Source organism: Furipterus horrens, unplaced genomic scaffold (genome assembly GCF_987537825.1).
Source record: "Furipterus horrens unplaced genomic scaffold, mFurHor1.1.pri manual_scaffold_4, whole genome shotgun sequence".
Classification (NCBI taxonomy): Eukaryota; Metazoa; Chordata; class Mammalia; order Chiroptera; family Furipteridae; genus Furipterus; species Furipterus horrens.
In genome coordinates, this window is record NW_028327174.1 from 3,563,311 (window position 1) to 3,583,826 (window position 20,516).

The 20,516-nt window shown below is 56.0% G+C and overlaps 1 protein-coding gene across 1 annotated transcript in view; it reads left to right on the plus strand.

Annotated features, from left to right (window-relative positions):
- Nucleotides 1–20,516, plus strand: part of EFCAB6 (EF-hand calcium binding domain 6) — a 162,406-nt gene that overhangs the window by 132,778 nt on the left and 9,112 nt on the right. Inside the window, exons 26-27 of the mRNA XM_090272278.1 lie at nt 2,502–2,693; nt 18,358–18,585. Coding sequence (XP_090128404.1) covers nt 2,502–2,693; nt 18,358–18,585 — 420 coding nt within the window. The remainder of the gene's footprint in view (nt 1–2,501; nt 2,694–18,357; nt 18,586–20,516) is intronic.

Genomic DNA, 20,516 nt, shown 5'->3' on the forward strand with positions numbered 1-20,516 from the left:
AGGAGGGACACCGCCGAGCACACAGATTTTAGGTTGACATTTGGGTGACACACATGGAGAGCGTGCCGAGACCTGGAACATGCGGGGACGATGCTGGGGCCTGTGTCAGAGTCCTCGGGAAACGCCCTCAGCCATGTTCCTATGAGGACACGTGAGTCCCCTTTGCAGCAGTGGCAGAAAGAGAAGTGCCGCCTGCAGAGGGCTGGTCGTGCCAGCCACGGTGGGAGCGCATGTGTCCGGGCAGTGCCGGGGCGCACTGCCCAGTGGCCGGTCACGGTGGGCTGTCCCGCGTCTGCAGGTGCCAGGGTCCTCACCTGGAAGCCAGGCGCTCACTCTGTCCCCGCAGGGAAGCAGCCTCTCAGTGCAGGGAGGCAAAGCTCTGCGGTCCCAGCCTCCGGAGGGACGGAGGGACAGGGCAGGCAGCTCACCTTCAGCTTGCAAAGCAGACAGTTTCTCACCTAGGGAGTCTCATGAGGATTCAGTGTTTGTCTTCACTTTACTGATGATCGAAAGAAAAGTCAGATCGAATACCCACCTGCCCACCTTGCCACACCGGGGCTCCTGCCCGAGCCCGCCGGGTCCCGGGGTCTGCAAGCCCCGTGCACAGGGCCCAGAGTGAAACACGTGGGGACCGGCGCCAGGGTCAGTGTGCACGAGGCCAGGGCGGGCCAAGCCGGAGACACCGCCCTGCGGGAAGGACCGCTGCTTCGCGGCCCAGGGACCACTGCTGAGCTGAAAATGGGCCCAGCATTGCTGGGTGTTTTCTGTTTTGTTTTTTTCACGGGAAGCGGTGACACTTTCTGACCCCTAAATATCAGCCTGTTTTTCAGGCTCTTCAGTAGTTGGCTGAATGAATCCATCTCCAGGGCCGCGTGCCCCCTTCTCACCTCCAGTGGCCCCCAGAGCACCCGTCAGGGCATTTCTCAGCCTGAGGCCCACAGAGCCTTTGGGAGAAGCCACGGCTGTCGCTTCTGAGAAACACCCCTAGGAGGCTGGGTTTGAGAGGGCTTCCCTGGCCGGGAGAGTGGCAGGCGGGCCGCAGCGGGGCAGGGAGGGCCCGGGATGCCGTGAGGAGGGGCGTGTCGGAGGACGGCTGTCAGAGGCACTGGCTGGAGGCTTGCGTTTCTGCACATCACTGCAGGTGCGTCTCAAATGCACCTTGTTTCTGAAAGGACGGAACAAACAATCCCTTGTCTGGTTTGATTCCTGCACCTACCCTGGGGCTTCACAGGCTGAGCTGGCCCAGGGGGAGCCCCGCAGGCCTAGGGAAGCGGGTCCCAGGTGACCTCTTAGGTCCTCTGAGCTCACGGGCTCATGTCATAGCCTGCAAAGCCTCCTGACGCCCTCAGAGCAAGAAACGCTCCCTCGGGTGTGCGCGTTGTATGACTGCTCTTGGCTGCTGTTGAGACGCCCCCGGTGCCAGGTACCTGGACAGGTGTGTGTTCGGGTCGCCATAGTAAAACTCAGAGCAGCATGAGCTGCGAAGTCCTGTTTATGTCGACAGAGCTGCGCTTGGAGAGGCTGAGAGCCTATGCTGAGTGACAGAGTCCACTTCCCGACCACGGCCAGAGGTTCTCACCTCAGTGCACAGCTGCCTCCCATTCCCACAGCCTGAATGCAGGCGGGAAGCCGTGGAGTACTTTAAGGTTAATTCAAGGACACGTGTATCCCCGCCTGCGGGCGGAAGGGGCCATGCCTAATTAGCTCGGTGTGAGCACCCACTGCAAGGGGAATTGATGTGGGGTCTGCGCGCGCATTAGGTTCCTGCAGAGAAAGATCTTAACCTACCGCTTGATACTGATTTCCTTGTGCAATAAAAATGAATGATTTTGTTTCGACAGATGGAAAAAATGTGCTTTCTGTTTATAGCACATTTTTGCACTTCTGTTTCACTGCTGTGCTCCTGGGTTGGCACTGTCTGCCCGGCCCCTCTGGCTCCGGCCCCAGGCCCCGGGGGCCCGCCCATGAGGCCGCGAGGCCAGGGCACATGCAACTTGGCCGCTAGTGGGCAAAGGGCAGCAGCCTCAGGGTGCAAGCCTCGGGCTGCAGTGTGATGGGGTGGGTGGTCCCTTCTCCTCCTGGCCACTTCCCATGTCAGAGTCCTATACCTGGAGACCCCTGCCCACCCTCCACCCCCTTTCGGCACAGTGGGACTGCACCTGAGCCTCCTGTTAAGGTGATTTGTGCTCAGGGGAATTTAATGATGGAGAGAGCTCGGGCAAGTTACTGGGGGCCCGGGTTCCTCTTCTCTCCCCTCCCAACTCGTATGCAAACAGGAGTGAACAAAGCTGGTCTCCCCACGACACACCAGCTCTTACTCTGTGCACATAGGGCTTTCCTGTCTCAGCCTTCCTTTCAAGCACGGCGCGTTTATTCAGTAATTTAGAATTCACGGGGGACTTGCACACACTTGGTTTCATTTGCATTCAGGAGAAGCGATACTTAAGAAAAACATTCTTGGGCACCTTCCCTTGACAGTAGCGTATGCTTTCCTTTTGTAGGCATTTGCTGCCCTGGACAAAGAGGACTCTGGGTTTGTAAAGGCTTCAGATTTTGGACAAGTTCTTAAGGATTTCTGTTACAGACTCACAGATAACCAGTACCATTATTTCCTGAGAAAACTGAGGATTCATCTCACCCCCTATATAAATTGGAAGTACTTTCTCCAGAGTTTCACCTGTCTTCTTGAAGAGGTAAGATGCGTGCAGCACATACGCCTCTCTTTTTGAAAGAGAGCTACAATTAGTCTTTGCAAAGTGCCTAATTGATTAAAACCATGTCAGATAAATTGGCAATCACCTCATGGAATTAGCTCATTGTAAGTGAAAATTTGGTATAAATTCTACACAGAGTAATGTGAAGGTAAATATGTATCTTTCACTTCATTTGAAAGTTATTATTTTATTTTCAAAGGAGGTTGGGAGCTTGCTTTGGTCCGGTTATTTTAGAATGCTCAGGATCTTGCGTCCAGAAAGTAATCTGCTGTCCAGAGAAGCAAGGCCCACTGTGCATTAGGCTGTGAGCGGCAGGGAAGGAACTGAGACCCACTCGGGAGGCGTTTGTTGAGGACCCACTATGTGCCAGGCCCTGGGCCATGTATCAGTCAGTTGTGGGGTAGAAGTGTGGAGATGATGGGCTTAAACAGCTGTGTACTCAGCAGTTCCCAGGGGAAGTCAGGGAGGGCTTCCTGGAGGAGCAGAGGTAGCTGACCACAGGGCTCTATTCCTTCCCAGGACTGCTTCTCTGGCTGCACAAGCTGTATATCCCTAGGCTGTTTCTTGGTTTCTAAACATAAATGGGCCCACATCATTAGAAATCATTACAATGTAGTTTAAACCAGCAGATTTCTTTGATCACCATTCCGTGCTGAGTATGGATACACAGGTGCCATGTCCCTGCCTTCACGGCGGGGTGGGCGCAGGGAGCAAACACATGTGAAACATGCAGAAATGAGGCAGACACTAAATCACAACAGCCTTTACCAAGATGTGTTTAACTGCCGCCCTGGAGCTGGACGCTTGGGCCACTTCCGACCGCGACTACCTCCATTCACAAATCCTTGTTCCCTGATCCGGGACAAACCCTTAGAAATGCGATTACCGGGGCAAACAGCGTGGAGGTTTTTAAGGTCTGAGGGTTATTATGCTGATGATGTAACAGCAGCAGGCCCTGTATAGCGCTCTCCGAGGGCCCGGCACGGCTCTTCGGCCTTCGTGTATATTAACGCGTGTGATCCTTTCGATATCCCTCCGAGGACAGGCCAGTAATACCCCACTTGAGAGACGAGGACGCCGGGGCACAGAGACAGTAAGTAGCCTGTCCACGGTCACGCCGACGGAGCGTGGGAGAGCTGGCTTGTGAACCCAGGAAGTCTGGCCCCGACTCTGGGCCCTAAACGCTGTGCTTTCTCCTCTGGAGACTGATTTTTTTTATCTTTGCCAGTTAGGTGGAGATTCCGAAACAATCCGTGTTGTTGGGTTGCATGTTATAAAGCTTCATGTACATATGTGGTATTATAGCAGACTTTGTCTTCTGCGCTGCTTTTCCCTTGCTCAATACCGTGCGTGTCAGATGTGGCCCTGCTCCGCGCTGGCTTAGCTCATGCCCCGAAGCTGCCCCAGAACCAGCCCACAGAGTGGGTGTGCTGTGGGATGAAGAGTGCTGTTCGGTGACTGTCCTCTTGGGAACGCACACGCATGCTGTTTGCGGTTTCCTCCGTGACAAGCAGAGTGCCGGCACCCGCTGCGGCCATCTCCTGCGCGTGTCTGGTGGCGGAGGGGCGGTTACCCTGCGCGGATCTGCAGGCTGGGTGGGCGGGCGCAGCCCTCTTCCCCGGTGCCGCCGTGGGGGGCCGCCAGCCACGAGCACGCTCACCGGCCTGGCCAGGGCTGGCTGAGGCCCCACACCCGCGCTGACCCTCGGTCCAGTCAGGCCTTCTCGTCTCTGCCGCCCTGAGGGTGAGCGAGGCCGGACTCTGCGTCTCCGTCTGCGAATTACCCGACAGGATTCCAGCCCTTCGTCAAGATGTGAGTCGCAAATACGTCCTCCCGATCCTGCCTTGTCTTTTCTCTCTGTTTACGGTGACCCTCGCTATTTGTAATGTGAATTATACTTTATCCTGATTTTAAAAGACATGCATAGTCACCGAGGAGATTTTGCAAAATCGGGGAAAGTACAAAAGAGAACCCAGCCATCTAAACCCGTGAGGGCCAGAGCGACCACCACTACCGCTTCATGAGACCCCCTGACCCCGGCCCTTCCCGGGCATGTTCTCACCCACCTGTCCCCACTGACGGAGGGACAGTGTCCACTTCACGATGAAACAGACAGGCCCGGCAGCTCAGCGGGGGCGGAACCGGGCAGCTTCGGCGTCAGAGCCCAGGTCCTTCCCACGCACCACGCTGCTTTGGAGGCTGTCTCTCCTGTCCTCAGCGCCTCTTCCCCCATCTTGTTATTGTGGCAAAATACACATGACATACAGTTCCCATCTTAACCGTGTCTAAGGGCACAGCTCAGGGCACTGAGCCCATTCGCACCGCTGGGCGGCCCTTGCCATCATCCAGCTCCAAGCCTAAACCTCTGCCAGCGCACACGAGGTCCCCATTGCCCCCCCCCCCAGCCTCTGGCCCCCACTGCTTGACTTTCTACTCTGGGCACCTGCTCTACGTGGGGTCACGCAGTACCTGTCCTTCTGTGGCTGGCTTCTTTCCCTCAGCACGACGTCCTCACGGTTCCTCCGGGTGGTAGCAGGTGTCTGAGTTTCCTTTCTTTTTAAGGCTGATATAGTCCGTGTACGTATAGACCGGGACTTTGCGCGTCTGTTCCCCCAGCGGCAGACAGACCTGGGCGGCTCCCATGCTGCTGCGCCTCTCCCTGAGAGCCTCCGGCAATTCTTTGTTGACCATTCCTGCCGGCAGGCTTTGGTGTTCATTGTCACAGCAGCCAGCATGGTGGGCCAGACGGGGCTGGGGCCTGGGACCAGGGATGCACAGAGGGTCCTGCCGGGGGTCCCACACAACCTCCACCTGCCCCTCTGGGTCCGTGTGTGGTTGGGGGTGGAATTACGTGGTATCAGCCCTGGAGTTGCGGTCAGCCTAGGGGTGGGAAGACCTTGCCGAGCAGCTCTTGCCTGAACCAGGGTGCGTTTCCCAGGAGGACAGTTGGGCCGGGGGCTTCGAGGCTGAAAGGACGGCCTGAGGGACAAGTGTGAGCCTCAGGCATTTCAGAATATGTGGGCTTTTCTGTGGTCCTATTTATCTGCTGATGGGGGTGGTGGCCGGGCAGACCACTGGGGTCCTGCACCCCTTGCTCCAGAGCTCAGGTTCCCAATGGTCAAGACCCGTGAGCAGGGACGTGGGGCAGCTTCCTCCGGGGTAGCTGGAATGGTAAGGATGTCGTGTCTTCTGGACAACTTCTAAAGCTTAATCCCGGCTGGTGTTCTTCAGAGAAGGGGGACACGTTTTGAGTGACAGGAAAAAGCAAACGCGCCATCCTCAAGCTCATTAAATATGCCACCGGGCGTCCTTTCCCTCTGGGGACCTCCGGGCAGCAAGTAATTAAGAGGAGATTACCAAAATGTAAGTAAGGCGGTGGCCGCCTCTCCTCGCCCAGGCTGTCCCCTGAGCAGTCCCGAGCCGAGCTGGGTCCGCTCCTTGGGAGAGGACATCCCCGAGAGCATAGATGGGGTCTTACCCCACCCGCGGTCCCCTTCTCATGGCGGGCGCACCGCTAGGTCTGTCCTCAACAGCTTCGGCCGATCTTCCGCCGCGTGTGCCTGTCACACGGGACGCCTGAGCTCCTTGCAGAGTAGATGCCGTGCCGTTTTCTGGTCCAGCGTGTGGCTCTCCCGAGGCAGCAGCCCCCTGGCTCCTCCGCTCCGTGAAGCACCGCTGAGTTCCAACAGCGTCTGTCCCGGCGCAGGTCCCAGCCCCCGGCCAGGGCAGGCCAGCGCGCCCCGCGCCGCCTCAGTCACCTGGCCCTGCTGCGGCATTCTGCTGCGGCTCCGGGTCTGAGGACCAGGCCAGTCGGCCCGCGGGCCTGTGAGCTGACAGGACACGAAGGTGACTCCGTCTGTTCAGGCGGGAGCGAGGACTGTGCCCGGCGCCCCGGGAGCCAGCACGCCCGTAGGGGGACGGAAGTGTCACACCGCCACAAGGGGGGAAAGTAAGAAGGACAGGGACACACCCTGGGTGGCCCCAGGACTCCTTTCTTCATAACGTTTCCACAAACGGGGTGAAAACAGAACCAGAATTTCCGTCCTCCACAAATACATCTTTGTTATTTCTGGGAAACACATTTGACCTTCAAAATGCTGTGTGCCAAACATCCCCTTGTTTTTAGAGACTTATTCTGTTTAGCATTTCTTCTACGTCTTAAAGTGCCATCTCAGTATCTGCCATGAACATAAAAATAATGCTCAGAATAGACGCAGAATTGGTCAAAGACACGGTAGACCCCCATATAAAACCTTTCTACTTTATTACCATGGAAATAATGGAATTTTTCACCAAACATGTCCTTATTCAGTGCGGAGCATTCTCTTGTCGCCTCCCAGCCAGCAGAGAGCCGATGACGTCCTTGCCCGCTGTGTGTTTGTGACACACGGGCTTCCCGGTCGCTCCTGAGATGCCCAGTAACTCGAAGACGGGTCTCCCTTTCCAGGAGAGAAAGTAAGGATGTAGGTTTCCGCTGAAGAGGAGGCCGTAAAGCACATCAAAGTGTCTGTGACCTTCTATGAGCATCGTATTTATATTGGTCGCCAGCAGCGTTACCTCGGTTTGTCTTTCTTCTCCTTGTGCACGTAATGGTGTCCGTGGGTGTTTAATGAACGTGATAAAGGAGGGGGAAGCTTCCTTTCCAGGAAGAGACCCTATGATTAATAATAAAGTAAATTATTAAGATACATCATTACTGTTATTTACACTTGTTCCTGATGGCAAGAAAGGCTCAGTCCCCTTGATAGAATTTCTGGGATTCTTAAGTGATTCCCCTACGATTTACTCACTTTCTACTGTCCAAGGGAACACTTACTACCTGTTGTCATGGAGACCACTGAGGGCGTGGCAGGTGGTGACAGAGAACGTAGGAGGGCCTGGCACTGGGGGAAGCCGCAGTGACAGGCCAGGCAAGGCGGGTGCGGGGTCCGCCATGCACAGGCCAAGGCACAGGGTTATCGACAATGACCCCGAAGGCCTACAGGGTGGCAGGTGGCAGCCCCGTGGGACCAGGCCGTCCTGAGGCCTCCACGACTCTCCCTCCAGCCCTTTGGGTTTGGTGAGCCGGCTGCCCTGCTGGTGGAGAGCGTGGGAACCTCGGCCCCGGTAGGTGCTGCTTCCCCGAGCATCAGTGTCTGCAGGGGTCCTAGCAGCGTCCCGGCGTTTGCACGGACACAGATAGTCTACTTCAAGCCAACTCTGGCAATAAAGGCAACAGATTGGTCAACGGCGGGGTACGACCTGCTGGGTTACTTGGCTACCACTTAAAGGGACACATGGTCAAATCCGGGTCGGCTAGAGCTCCCCTGCCGTGCGCCCTGGGCCCCACCTGGACCTGGCGCCTCCTCCCACTGAGGAGTGGTGGTCCCCCCTCTGACCCCAGGGCCACTGGAGTGGGCAGCCACCTGCTGCTCTGAGCTGCTGGAAGGGACCCTGCTGGAAGCAGCACAGGGCGCGGCCACCAAAGGGGGCGTGGCCTGCCCTCCGATGCCTCTTGCAGAAATGTGAAGGGAGCGGAGAGTGGTCACCTCGCCCCCTCCTCTATCCAAGAGGCTCCCTTTCCATCACAGCTGTTCCCGGCAGAGGACGAGAGGTGACCATGAATCCAGCGAGGTCTGGGAGAAAGCCTATCCAACCTGAACTTCTAGTGATGTGGAAGTACGTAGAACTTAGTCAAGGGACACTTGAGTAAGTGAATTTCTTCCGAACTAAACATTGCCTGCTCCGGCAGGGCAGGGACTGAGTCCTGTCCCACTGTGTCCCAGTGGTGGGGGCCCCCCGCCAGTCTCAGGGAGCTGCTTCGAGGAACCCCATACAGTTCCTCCGACAGTGCGCCCCGTATCAGCCACTCCCCATGGCATCTCGGTCGGCTGTCTTGGTTCCCAGCCCCAGAGGGATTCTGTCCACATGTTCTCAGTCAAGGACGGTGGCCCAGCCAGGCCACTGGGCCCCATTTGTGTACTCCCTCGGGGCCACAACGGTCTCATTCACAGTCTAGTTCAATTGCGATTTTTTGATCAGATGGTCACTAGACTTGAGCTGCACCGCTGATGCCCAAGGTCATGACTCTATCAGGAAGCCAGGAGTCAACCCAAAAAGTCATTGTCCCAAAAAAAGACTTGCAGAGCACATCCCCAGTACAGCCAGCACTAGCCCCGTGATTATGGTCACACACGTGGGCATCTGACGGGCAGGTGAGCTCCTTCTGTCCTAGCGTTGACACCCCATCTGACTGGAGGAATCTTTACTGCCAACTTCCAGCACATGTGAAGGGGTGTGCCAGCCGGGGGTCTGGGCAACAGGAGGCCCACTGAGCACACTCACGGTCCCCGGTGGTCAGGGCTACTCCAACAGACATGGCTGCAACCCCTTGTGAACAAACCAGGAAGTTCCGTCTCTGCTCTGAGGTTGAATGTGAATGGTCCGTGCTGAGAGAGGAAAAGGCGGGAGCACCTGGTGATTGTGCCTGGCCATTTCCTGCCACCTGCTTGTCCCCGCGGTCAGACCCCAGCACCCAGACGATGGCTGGAACGCTCCGCGCACGTGCTGTGAGGCAGGTGCGTCCTAAGCGCTTTGCGTAAGTTAGCCCAACGAGTCCTCCTGACAGCCCTGTAGGCGTGGGTACCATCGTTATCCATGTTTTGCGGATGAGAAAACTGGGGCCCAGAGAGGCCAGGACATCTGTTCCCGGTCACACGGAAGCCCTAGGGCTGGGATCAGATTCCGCCCTCCGCTCCCTACCCGTCAGATGGAGCTGGCTTTGTGTCTGTCCCCGAGGCTTGTCCTTTGGACTGAGTTATTGTGGGAGGTGTTTTGCACGGTATCACACGTGGTGAGCACCAAATGTTGGTGACCGTTACTCCTTTTTTCCTCTCCTACTTCAGTGAGTGCATGTCTAATGTCTGAAGTCTAGTAACGATGTGATTATATGGTGTGGAATTTATTTGGGTGAGAGGATTGATTTTAACAGTTTCGTAAATGACTTCAGCCACGAGTTTATGGAGTCATTAAAGGGTCGAAGGGGTGGCTTGGCTGTTTCCCTTTTACTTCCCTGCACTCTGTGGCAATTTTATGCTGCTGAAGGGTTTGTGAACCGGGTGTTGGCAGAGGTGCTCGGCTAGAGCCCTTGTGGATGCTGGGCAGTGGCAGAACTGAGCTTGGAGAGCGGAAGGGGGAGGGGGAAGGGGAGGGGAGGACCTCACACTGCCATGCTGGGGCAGAGATGGGCACAGAGGGCTTTCTGATGAGTTTGCACCGAGTGGATATGGGCAGAGGGGACTTCCTGGGTGTATGCAGACACCCAGGTGGAGAGAGCCCCGCACTCTGGGCCCAGCTGGAGCACGGGTTGAGGTGAGAGCGGGAGGAAGCCGCTGGTGGGGGTGGGGCTGAGAGCAGAGGGTTCTGGGAGGCAGGTGGAGCGGCAGAGCTGTTGGGGTGGGTCCCCTCCTCGCTTGCCTGGGTGGGCATCCCAGAGTCAGCCACTCCAGGGCAGGGGCTGGTCTCTGCCATTCCCTGCTCTGTCCCCAGAGTCCGGGGCAGTGCCCAGCACGTAGTAGGCCCTCAGTCAGTATTTATGAGCCACCACATTGCTATGTTGGGTAGGCTCCTGTATTCTTGGGTACAGGGTAGCCAGTTAGAATCACAACAGACTGGGAAGAGTGGGGATTTGAAGTCAGACTGTCATGTGCCCCATTGTCAGCCTGCGGGGGGGAAACCGGGGGCCTGGGTGCATCCTGACCTCAAGGAGCCTAACCCACGTACTGTGTCCACAAAGCAGGGATATACACAGGTGCCGCAGAGGCCGGGGGAGGCTTTGAGAAACTCATAATGCCCCAGCCGGCGCCTGGGTGGAGGAGCCACCAGTGCTACCGGTCTCCGCGTCGGTCACTGGCATGGGTCTCCGTGTCCGTCACCAGCCCTGGGTCTCAGTAAGCCTCAGTTCAGTTGACTGGGAGCATGACTTAACTGTGGCCTTCCCAGAGGAAGTTCTGGAGTCTTAGGACTCACTGTCACTCGTTGCCCGGGTAGGGGACCCCAGTTCTGGGCAGTGATGACGCTGCCAGGAGACCTGGAGTTGCGTCTGCTGTCCCGGCGTGCCTCCCTGACCTCTGCAAACAGCCTGCTGGGCTGCTGGTGCCGGCTCGTCAGTCACCAAGACCTGAGGCCTCGTAACAGGCGCGGGGCGCCCTTGGGCGTGTGTGTGCGGGGCTGTCGGAGTCGCCGAGTCAGGCCCTGGTCCCTGAGGAGGGTCTGGGCGCCCGCCGTCCGCCGGCCCTCCGCCGGCCCTCGGTGCTTCCGCTTCATTTCCATCTGGGTTTTAATGTTTTATCTGTCTTTGACAGGCAGTTCTGCTGCTGTTGTTATTTTTAGCATTCATCTAGTCACCGTAAATACAAATGAAGATACAGTACAATTAATTCCTTTGCTAATCAAAATATTTGATCAAATGAAACAATTTTTCAATTCTTACAAGTAATTATACTGTTTTCTAAAAGGAAGTGGAGCACTTCTTTACTGAGTATTTCTAATTAGGAGTTTTCGCTACCTGCTTTGGCTCTTTCTTTCCCTCCTGTACAGACTTGTGGGGAAACTGTGTACTTGTCTCCTAAGTATTCCGAACAAAACTTAGCAGAAGAATCATGCGGTTTGATTGGCTAATTATCATCTTCACAGAGTGAAGTTAATACACAGTGTATTTCTGATCAGTCAGCCTGAAGAGACCTTGTCTTCTTGCATTGTCTGCCCTGTTGCCCCCAGGCAGGCGGCTGCCACCTTGGACGCCCGCAGGAGGGATGTCACTGTGTCCCCTTGCCGCCCACACGGACCAGTCTACTCCTTTTCCCCGTCCGCCCTCTGAGCGCTTCCCCTTCTATTGCCTGCTCCCTGGAAACTCAAAACTGCCCCAACCACATCCTACTGCTGCCTTCCCTTGGCCTGGTGCAGAGCAGAGGGACAGGGCGGCATTCTCCGCCTCTTCAGTGGGGGACCCCGGAGGCACAGGCCGCAGGGAGGGTGAAGCCGCCGGGCCTCGAAGGCCACACAGCACAGGAAGACAGGTGGGTGTGCCCGGCTCCGTCTCCCCCTGCTCCCGACCCTCTGACCAGCCATACCCCCTCCCTACGACGGACGCCCCCTCTTTCCTTTGTCTGGAGACGTCGTTTAGGAGATGACTGAGGGAAAATAGGTTTTATAAGTCAGCCAAGAGGGTGGCTAGACACCGCTGTCGGCAGGGCAGTGGGCGCTTTTCTGCACTCAGTCCTGTAATAGGTGTTGAAACAAGAGTGCCTAAAACTCTGCTGGGCCAGGCTAGTCCTCTCCGGAGTTCTGCTCCGCGGGAGCCGGGCAGTGTGGCTCAATGGTGCCCCCCAGGCAGCTGCGCCCCGCCCTGTAGTTACGCCCCGCCCCCCAGCCGTGCCCGCCCTGTAGTTACACCCCTCCCCCAGCCGTGCCCCTCCCCAAGCCGTGCCCCTCCCTGTAGTTACGCCCCTCCCCCAGCCATGCCCCTCCCTGTAGTTACACCCCTCCCCCAGCCATGCCCCTCCCTGTAGTTACGCCCCTCCCTCCAACCGTGCCCCTCCCTGTAGTTATGCCCCTCCCTCCAGCTGTGCCCCTCCCTCCAGCGGTGCCCCGCCCTGTAGTTACGCCCCTCCCCCCGAGCCATGCCCCGCCCTCCAACTATGCCCCGCCCTCCAACTATGCCCCTCCCTCCAGCTGTGCCCCGCCCTGTAGTTACGCCCCGCCCTCCAACCGTGCCCCTCCCTGTAGTTACGCCCCGCCCTCCAGCCGTGCCCCTCCCTCCAGCCCTATCTTCCCTGCAGCCTTGACCCTGGGGGAACCCCAGGCAAGGGCTGGTTCTCACTGCGCTGTGTCAGCGGGCAGCTGCGGGGGAGGAGCCCTCGTCCGGTCAGAGGCACTGTCAGACCTCAGGCTGCAGGGGCCGAAGGCGTGGGCTCCAGATGAATTCTGCGCTGGTCCCCAGCTTGGGCCCCCTGACCCCCGCCGACTGGGGCAGCCCCTGGGCGGTTCACAAAATGGCAGGATTCAGAACTGCAGGTGTGCGCTGTAAAGCCGTGACTTGCCTTTCACACCAGGAGAGAGGTGGGTGCTTTTAAACTGGGGAGCACTCCGCAAAAGTGAGGCGTGAGCAGCCGGCTCTCTGATGACTGTGTGCTTCACAGATGGGGACGGTATTTCTTTTGTGTGTTTTCCCGGCATTATGGTGCAGTCATAAGGCGGGACAGGAGTTTTCTTTGTGGCAGTGGTGGTCCGTATTTCTCTGTGACGTCTAGAGGGACAGTTTTTGGTAAAACAAGCTTCCGTGATTACCCTCGAATAAATGGCAAGACTCCTTTAAAATCCTGTAAATGGGTCTGACCTTTTGTGCATAAGCTGCCCCCTGCCCCCCCCCCTTTTTTTCTCGTTTAAAATGTGACCAGAACAGCCCTGGCCAGGTGGCTTGGTTGGTTGGTACATCGTCTCGTACTCCAAAAAGCTGCAGGTTCGATCCCCGGTCGGGGCACGTAAGGGAGGCAGTCAGTCGATGTTTCTCTCTCTCTCTTCCTTGCTCTATAAAATCAATAAACATATCCTTAGGTGAGGATTAAAAATTTTTTTAAAGTGACCCGAATAGACGGGTGGGGGGCAGGGGAGGCGGCACTGAGGACCCAGGCCCAGGGCTCCTGTCCCAGACACTAGTGTGGGCGAGGTGGGCACCGGGGGCCCCAGCTGTCCCCGCCTTCCTCCCCACGTAGTTGAAGCTGTGATTCCTGTCCTGTGGGGGCTTTTTATGCAAAGCTAGTGAGTGCTGGAAAGTGACGTTTGCATCTGAAGATAGTGGTGTGTTTTCTGATTAGGAGAAACGCTTTTTCTAGTTACAGAAAAAGCACTATTTTTCCCCATTCAGATGTGCCTGGGACACATAAGCATCAGACCAAGAGCCACCTGTGCTTTCCTGGAGTCTCCAGTCGTTTGAGGGAGGCCGGGGGTGGCTGAGCAGCTTTGCTAAATGCAGCGTGGGAACCAGAAAGTGGGCGCCCAGCAGAGCCCCAGCCTCTGTCCTCAGAAGGGCCGGTAGCTCTGGGCGCCATGGGCTGGGGAGCAGTTGGGCCACATCCTCAGGGCCTGGGGACCTTCGGGTCAATGGTCTGGCCCCGTGCACATCAGTGATGGCAGTAGTGCCACCGGTGGGGGACGGGGCGGGGCGGGGGAGGCATTGGTGATTTTTGTTTTTTCTCTGTGCCTCGAGTGTCCAAGTTTTCTACAGTGAATGCGCAGTGATTACTTTTGCAAAGAGCAGGAGACTGCCTCCCCTGGCAGTAAAAGCAGCTTCCCAAGAGCTGTGGTCCAGGCAGGGCACTGCCTGCCTCCCGTGGAAGCCACCCTCCAGCCCCTCCACCTCCACCCCCACCCTCCCGGCTCTGGTGAGGCCTGGCCCCTGGCTACGTTCGGGGCAGGTGGACAGGGCAGGTGGACAGAGAGGAGCACTCAGTCTGCGGGCAGTCCCCAGGGCACCCCTCCCTGTTGGTTCCCTGATTGCAGGCCGCTCCCAGCCTCCTGCCCTTCACATCCGTCTGTCCGTCCGTCCGTCCATCAGCCCACCGACCATCAGCTTGCTCAGTGAGGACGGTGATATCCAGTCAGTTTGCACCCGCACTTCCTCTGCCTCCCACTCTGCTCACCCGAGAGACTCGCCTCCCCCCTCTTCCCCAGGGACGCCGCCTGGGCGGGCTTCCGTGAAGGGTTACTTCTTCCCTGCACCTCCCGGTGTCTGGAAGAGCGCCCAGCAGGTGGAAATGCTCCAGGGTGTCTGTGGAGGGCGCAGTACCATAACTGGGCTGTGTTGGGTGTTCATCCTCCGTGAGTGCATTGCTTGTGTGCGTGTCCGGCACCCCCTCGGGGTCTTGGGATGCCATGTGGCTCAGATGTTCCTGTGATCCCTACCCAGGGGTTGGGCAGGGACCAGATTCACATCCAGGACCGTCTCAGCCACATCCAGCAGGGCTCCAAGACCAGCTCTCCTAAGCACCCCTCACAGCCACACGGTCCTGACCCCTGACCTCAGAACACCTGACCCGCATGGAGGCAAGTCTCCCAGCCCTAATTATGTGCCTGCCTGTGCCCTCGCTCACCGCTCCATCGGAGGACAGCGTTAATACCTGTGTGCATGTACGCATGCGTGTGTACTTTAAAACGGTCACCCTCAGAGGACAAGGACTAAGGGTGGAGGTAGAGAGACGGTTGCAGGAATCTGTGCCAGACATGCCAAGGGCCTGGACCGGGAGGGGAGGGTGGAGCGGTCACCATCTGGATCCATACTGGGAGCAGAGCCTTCGGGATTTGTGGGGGACAGAAGGGTTTGTCACAGGCGACTCCGGGCCTCAGCTGCTGGAAGGATGTGGTCCTTGTGCTGAGACGGAGACCTCAGGAGGGCCGTGTTCTGAAGTCGGTGACTCGGGAGAAAAGCAAGAATCTTCCTCTATGGAACGTGGATGCTCCGTCTTGCTGAGGAGGAGCCCTCTTGTCCGAGGTGACCTTTGAGTCGGCCTCACTGGTTTCTGCCACTCTTACTTTGACAACAAATAGGCCTTGCGAGGTCACGGCTCAGCCATGGCGGACCCCTGTTTCTCTAACTAATAGAGGAGTAGGTGTCCACGGATAGGGGTATTTACAGACCCAGCGATACTATTTTGGTTTTGTCAAGTTTATGGCATTTTAATATCTAGTGGGTCAAAAACTTCATTACTAGCCTTTTCCAAAAATATCACGGCAATTCCCACATACTTACTTTTCTCTATCAATGTGAATATCAGTATGTCCAATAATTCCTCCAGATAGCCAATGGCATTTTTATTAGACTCTTACCAAACTTATTTATAATTTCAGGAAGATTTTATCCTTTGAAGTGGGGCCGGCACGCCCAGGAACAAAGGGCGTCTCTCCAGTTATTTCAGTTTCACCTTCGCCTTCAGGAAACATGTAGATTCTTTACCTGTCACGTGAAATGTAGCCCAAGGTGGCCAACGGTCTTGCCGTTGATGTGAATGTGGAGTTTTTTCACAATAAAATTTCAAAGTAGTTATAATCACTGTAAAAAAAAAATGGTATCACTTTTTAGTGTAAGCTTAGCTTGGATCCAGCCACTTTCTTAATTGCCTTGAGATTTTCCAATTGAGAACCCGTACCCACAAATAAGGATACATCTTACTTTGGTCCACACTTATTTCTGTTAAAACCGTGTGTTCTACCACGAGCCCCTGAGCGCGGGACCGGCAGAGCTGACGGCGAGCAGGCTCTCCGGTCCGTGACTGTAACGGAAAAGCCTGGCCACCTCCGGTGTCTGCAGACGGAGCCCCGCACATGGGAGGAGAGTATCACACACAGGGGCTCGTCTCGTTTCGGCAGGGTTTACCCTCCCTGTCCTGCTCCTCACCACTTTTCTCAGGAGCGGCCGCCCAATTGTGACAAATGCCTTTTTGCCCTTCGGTTGACACGTGACCTTTGCTGATGGAAGGAATTGAAGAATTTGCTAATTCTTGAACGTTCTTATGCTTGGAATAAACCCTAGTTAAACCTGGTGTGCCGTTTTTAGATATGGTGCTAAATATTCCTAATGTTTTTAAATTTTTTAATGGCTTTGCATTAATGTTTATGAATTTGATTGGTTTATATTTTTCCTTTCAAGTGTTTTCCTTACCACGTTTTTCTGTTAGGCACTAGGGTAATCTACAGTGAATTGGAATTCTATCTATCCCTTCCTGTGTTCCAAAATAATTTGACTAATGTAAAAATGATCTGTTTTTTTCAAAGATGCAGTGGCCCATAACGTCATCTAGGCTTGATGCCTTTTTAATGATGGGTGGTCAGTCTTTTAAAAGCTTTATTAATTTCTTCTATGTTTAGCTATTCAAGCCTCTGTAGTTTTTAAGTTAAACTCAGTAATCCCTGTTTTGCTGGACAGCTACTCAGGCTCCTCTGAGGTTGGCCGCGCACGCGCCAAAGCCTGCCCATGCTACTTCGGTCCTCCCGTGTCTGCTGTCAGAATAAGAGTGCTTCCAGTCTGTGCTTTAACTTTCAAAGAGCCCTGACCTGCACCCCCTCCTGTGAGCCACGATTCCTCCTGGGTAGAGGGGACAGTGCGTACCCGGTGGCTGGTGTGTGCTCATACAGCAGTGGGAGGCAGGGTCGAGACTCAGACTCAGGACCCTCACCTCCCCGTGCTGGCTGCGTCCACCCGTGTTCTGTCCAGTTTTGTCCACCTGACGGGCGTAAGCATGGACTTGGAACGGGACTCCAACCCAGAAGAGGCCCCTCTATGACCTTGGGATGGTTGGGAAGGGCCTGTGGGCACAGCCGTGGGGGCGTGTCGCCGACTGTTTGAAAACGTGGAAGATGCATCAGTAACGTCACTTTTATTCTCCAGAATCAGAAGGAAAGGCATTTTTTTACCTTGCAAATGGCCCCAAGTGGACACGTTTAAAAGCGTCTGTTACCCTCAGGCGGCACAGGCTGTGAGGGGCTGTGGCTTGAGTGGACGCATGTGTGCGCGTTTCTGAGGATGGCCCCACCCTGTGGTCACTGCGCTTCCATAAAGCGATGCCGTGCGATGTCCTGAGGCGAACCATGATCAAGTTTAGCACCAGTGGGGGCGTTAGATGTGGCGTCCGGTGAAGGTCTCAGCACGGTGCCGGGGCTTCATAGGAGCTGACCTCGTGGCCAGCGGTCACGATGGGCTTCGATGCGGGAAACCCAGTCTGTCTCAGAACATACCCAGGAGCGGGGTCACACGTCCTGCACTGTCCCCGGTTCTCACAAGCCCAGCCCCGCCCCACACACCCTCGAGGCGCGAACCTGCCGATGCAGCAGCTGCAGGTCTGAGCAGCGAGTGCATGGACGTGCCGCTGCCCCGCCCACTCCCCCGGCCTCTGTCTCCTCCCAGGAGGCTGGGGACCCAGAGCTCCAGTCACCCCAGCCCGGCTCCATCATGGTGCCCAGCGGCCCTAGTGCCCCTGGGGACGCACTCCCGCTCTGGCTCCCCAGCACCATGGACAGCGCCACCGGCCCTGCTGGCGCGTCCCCACGCCCAGGCGTCCCCTGCGCGTGCGCGTGGAGAGGCGAACAAGGCTGGCCCAGCGCAGCCAGGGTGAGACCCGCGAGGGGCTGGGGAGGTTCAGACTTAGGGAGCTCTTAGCCAAGAGCGGGGCTGCAGACAACATCCCGACGCCATCCAAACAGCGTTTCCGATTCTAACTGCTGCGCGTCCCTCACTGGTGTCTGAAACGTAAGCGTCCGCAGACGTATCCCTGTTGGGTCCCTTGCCACGCAGAGCAGGCGCTTACTGGGTGTGTGGGAAACGAACCAGGAGACAGGCCGAATGAGTGAACGGATGGAAGGAGAAGGCTTGCCTCCCGGGGCTCTGGCTCAGAAGCCGCCCTGCCCGGGGGACCCACCTCTGCCCCTTCTCCCTGGCAGCTGCACTGAACCGTGTTTGGGTCCTGCCGAGACCTGCATCAGAGCCACGTCTGTGTCCTGGCTCACTGTCCTCCCTAAGCTGGGCCTCCCAGGACCAGCCGTGGGCGACGGGCCCCGAGCCAAGTGGTGATCTATTATTTACTAAGTGGATCCATTTTCTGTTCTCCTTGCCCAGGCTGCGTCGGAATGGGCTGAGAAAATGCCCAGAGGCCCACCACCCAAGTCTCCCAAGGAAATGGCAAGCCGAGAGGTGCTGGCCCGGCTCCACAAAGCAGTGGCTTCCCACTACCACGCCATCGCCCAGGACTTTGAGAACCTCGACGCCTTGAAAACGAACACCGTGTTCAGGGACGAGTTCAGGGCCGTTTGTACGCGCCATGGCCAAATCCTGACGGATGAACAGGTGAGCACACGCTTGGCATGTGGGTCCTGAGTCCTGCCGTGCGAGCATCAGGCCGGCCCTTCCCCACAGTGTGAAGAGTTTAAGACTGTCCTCTATTTTAAAAATACTTGAAGGGCTTTTTTTGTTTGTGTTTTTGGTTGGTGTTTTTTTTCTTGCGGGGAGGGGGTGGTGCTTTGTTTTGTTTCAAATTTTACTGAAGACTCCCAGGAGCCTTCTGTTTATGTAAAAGGTAGGAATTGCATCATTTCACTCAGGGTGAAAAAAGTATCACTTTTATTTTTAAAGTCATATAAACTTTGGCTCCAGCTGCTTCTCTCCTTCCCCCTCCTTCTCGGAAGCTTCCTTGAGCTTTTGTGATCCAAAGAGGAAGCCAGCCCCTCCCCCGACCTGAGCCCGGCCTGCAGGTCACTCTGTCCTTCTCCCAGTTCTGTGGCTGGGGCTTTGCGTGCTCCGGAGCTACTGTCCCAGGCATGCTGGTGACATGCCCACCCCCAGCTGACTCCATGTCCCCAGGAGAGAGAGTGCCACCCCCGTCCTAACAACAAGAAACAGCCAAATGTCTACAAAATCAGAACTTTTCTTGGGAGCTGAGGTTGCAGGGAGGCTGCTTGTCCCTCACTGTGCCCCAGAGACAGAATCCAGCACAGGTGGTGCTCAGCAAGTCCCTGTGAGTGTCCTCACACCCCCATCCCAGCCCCTGGAGCCCAGCACCAGTGAGCCAATCATGGGAGAGGATTTTCCTTCACCCCAGAAAATGCTCTGCCACAGGCCCTCGCCAGTTCTCAGACACATCAATGAGCCATCCCCAGAGGATGAATCAGATGACAAAATGAAATCCAAAATACTTAGAGAAGCAGCTCTGCCGCCCCCCCCCCCCTCCTGGTTCTGCTCAGGCCCCGCCCAGGAGCTTTCTGGGGACCAAGTGTAGAAACGTCACTCTTTCTGCCAAGCTCAAGTCTGATTGGATGGAAGTGTTCACAGGGCAGGGCAAGCATTACGCCCGCCCCCATCCCTGCTTGGCCACTGAACTCACCACCCAAAATCAATGAAGTCATTAAAGACACCAGTAAGATGAGCATCAGACTTACCTTTCCCAAAACATCACCTTTTTAAGGCATTATGGTCATTTTTGCTAAATAAAGGGCTATTCCCAAATGATTCTGTCCCTTAGACCACCAGATACTGCTGGGCTGCTATACATGGACAGAAGCCTTTACAATTAATCCAGTTGCATTTATTAGTCTGTGGGGCCAACTAATCAAGGTCTTACTAATAAAGGTTTTCCATTTCATCTAAATGGGTAAAATTTTATTCTGATTATAGATATAAATTAATGACGTTCTCGCCTCTCTGGCATTCAGAACAGAGAATTTGACGTTAATTGTCCTCTTAAGAAAGCTTCGCCATCCCCAGCACATCAAGCACCACCCCCTCAACAAAATCAAGCCCTTATTTTTAAATTCTGCCTTCTAAAAATACGCAGCCACAGCTCCAGCGCAGGCTGCAGTGCCAAGAGCACCCGAGGCCGCCATCGGTACGGCGGATTACGTTGGGTGGTGATGGCCAAGAACTATATTTGGTGCTATATTCGGGAAGGAGGCCTCTGGATACAGGTGGAAGACGGAAAGCCGAGACCCCAGCGGCCCCTCTCATTCTTCTCGCGTGGTTCCTTAGCCAGCGACCTTCTGGGTTCAAGGGCACGGCGTTGGGAACCAGAAGGCACAGAAGTGATCTGCTCTCTTCACGTCTAGACCCCTCCTGCCGTTGTCCAAGAGTCCACCGGCGACACTGGGCCAGTTCCAGCCGTGTTAAATAACGTTCAAGTACAGATGTCATGACTGGGTTTATCTACATTATAAGAACATATCTCAACCAAAAAAAAAATCCCAGTGATCCTGCCTCTGAGGGCCAGCTGGCCCGACGTCGGCTCT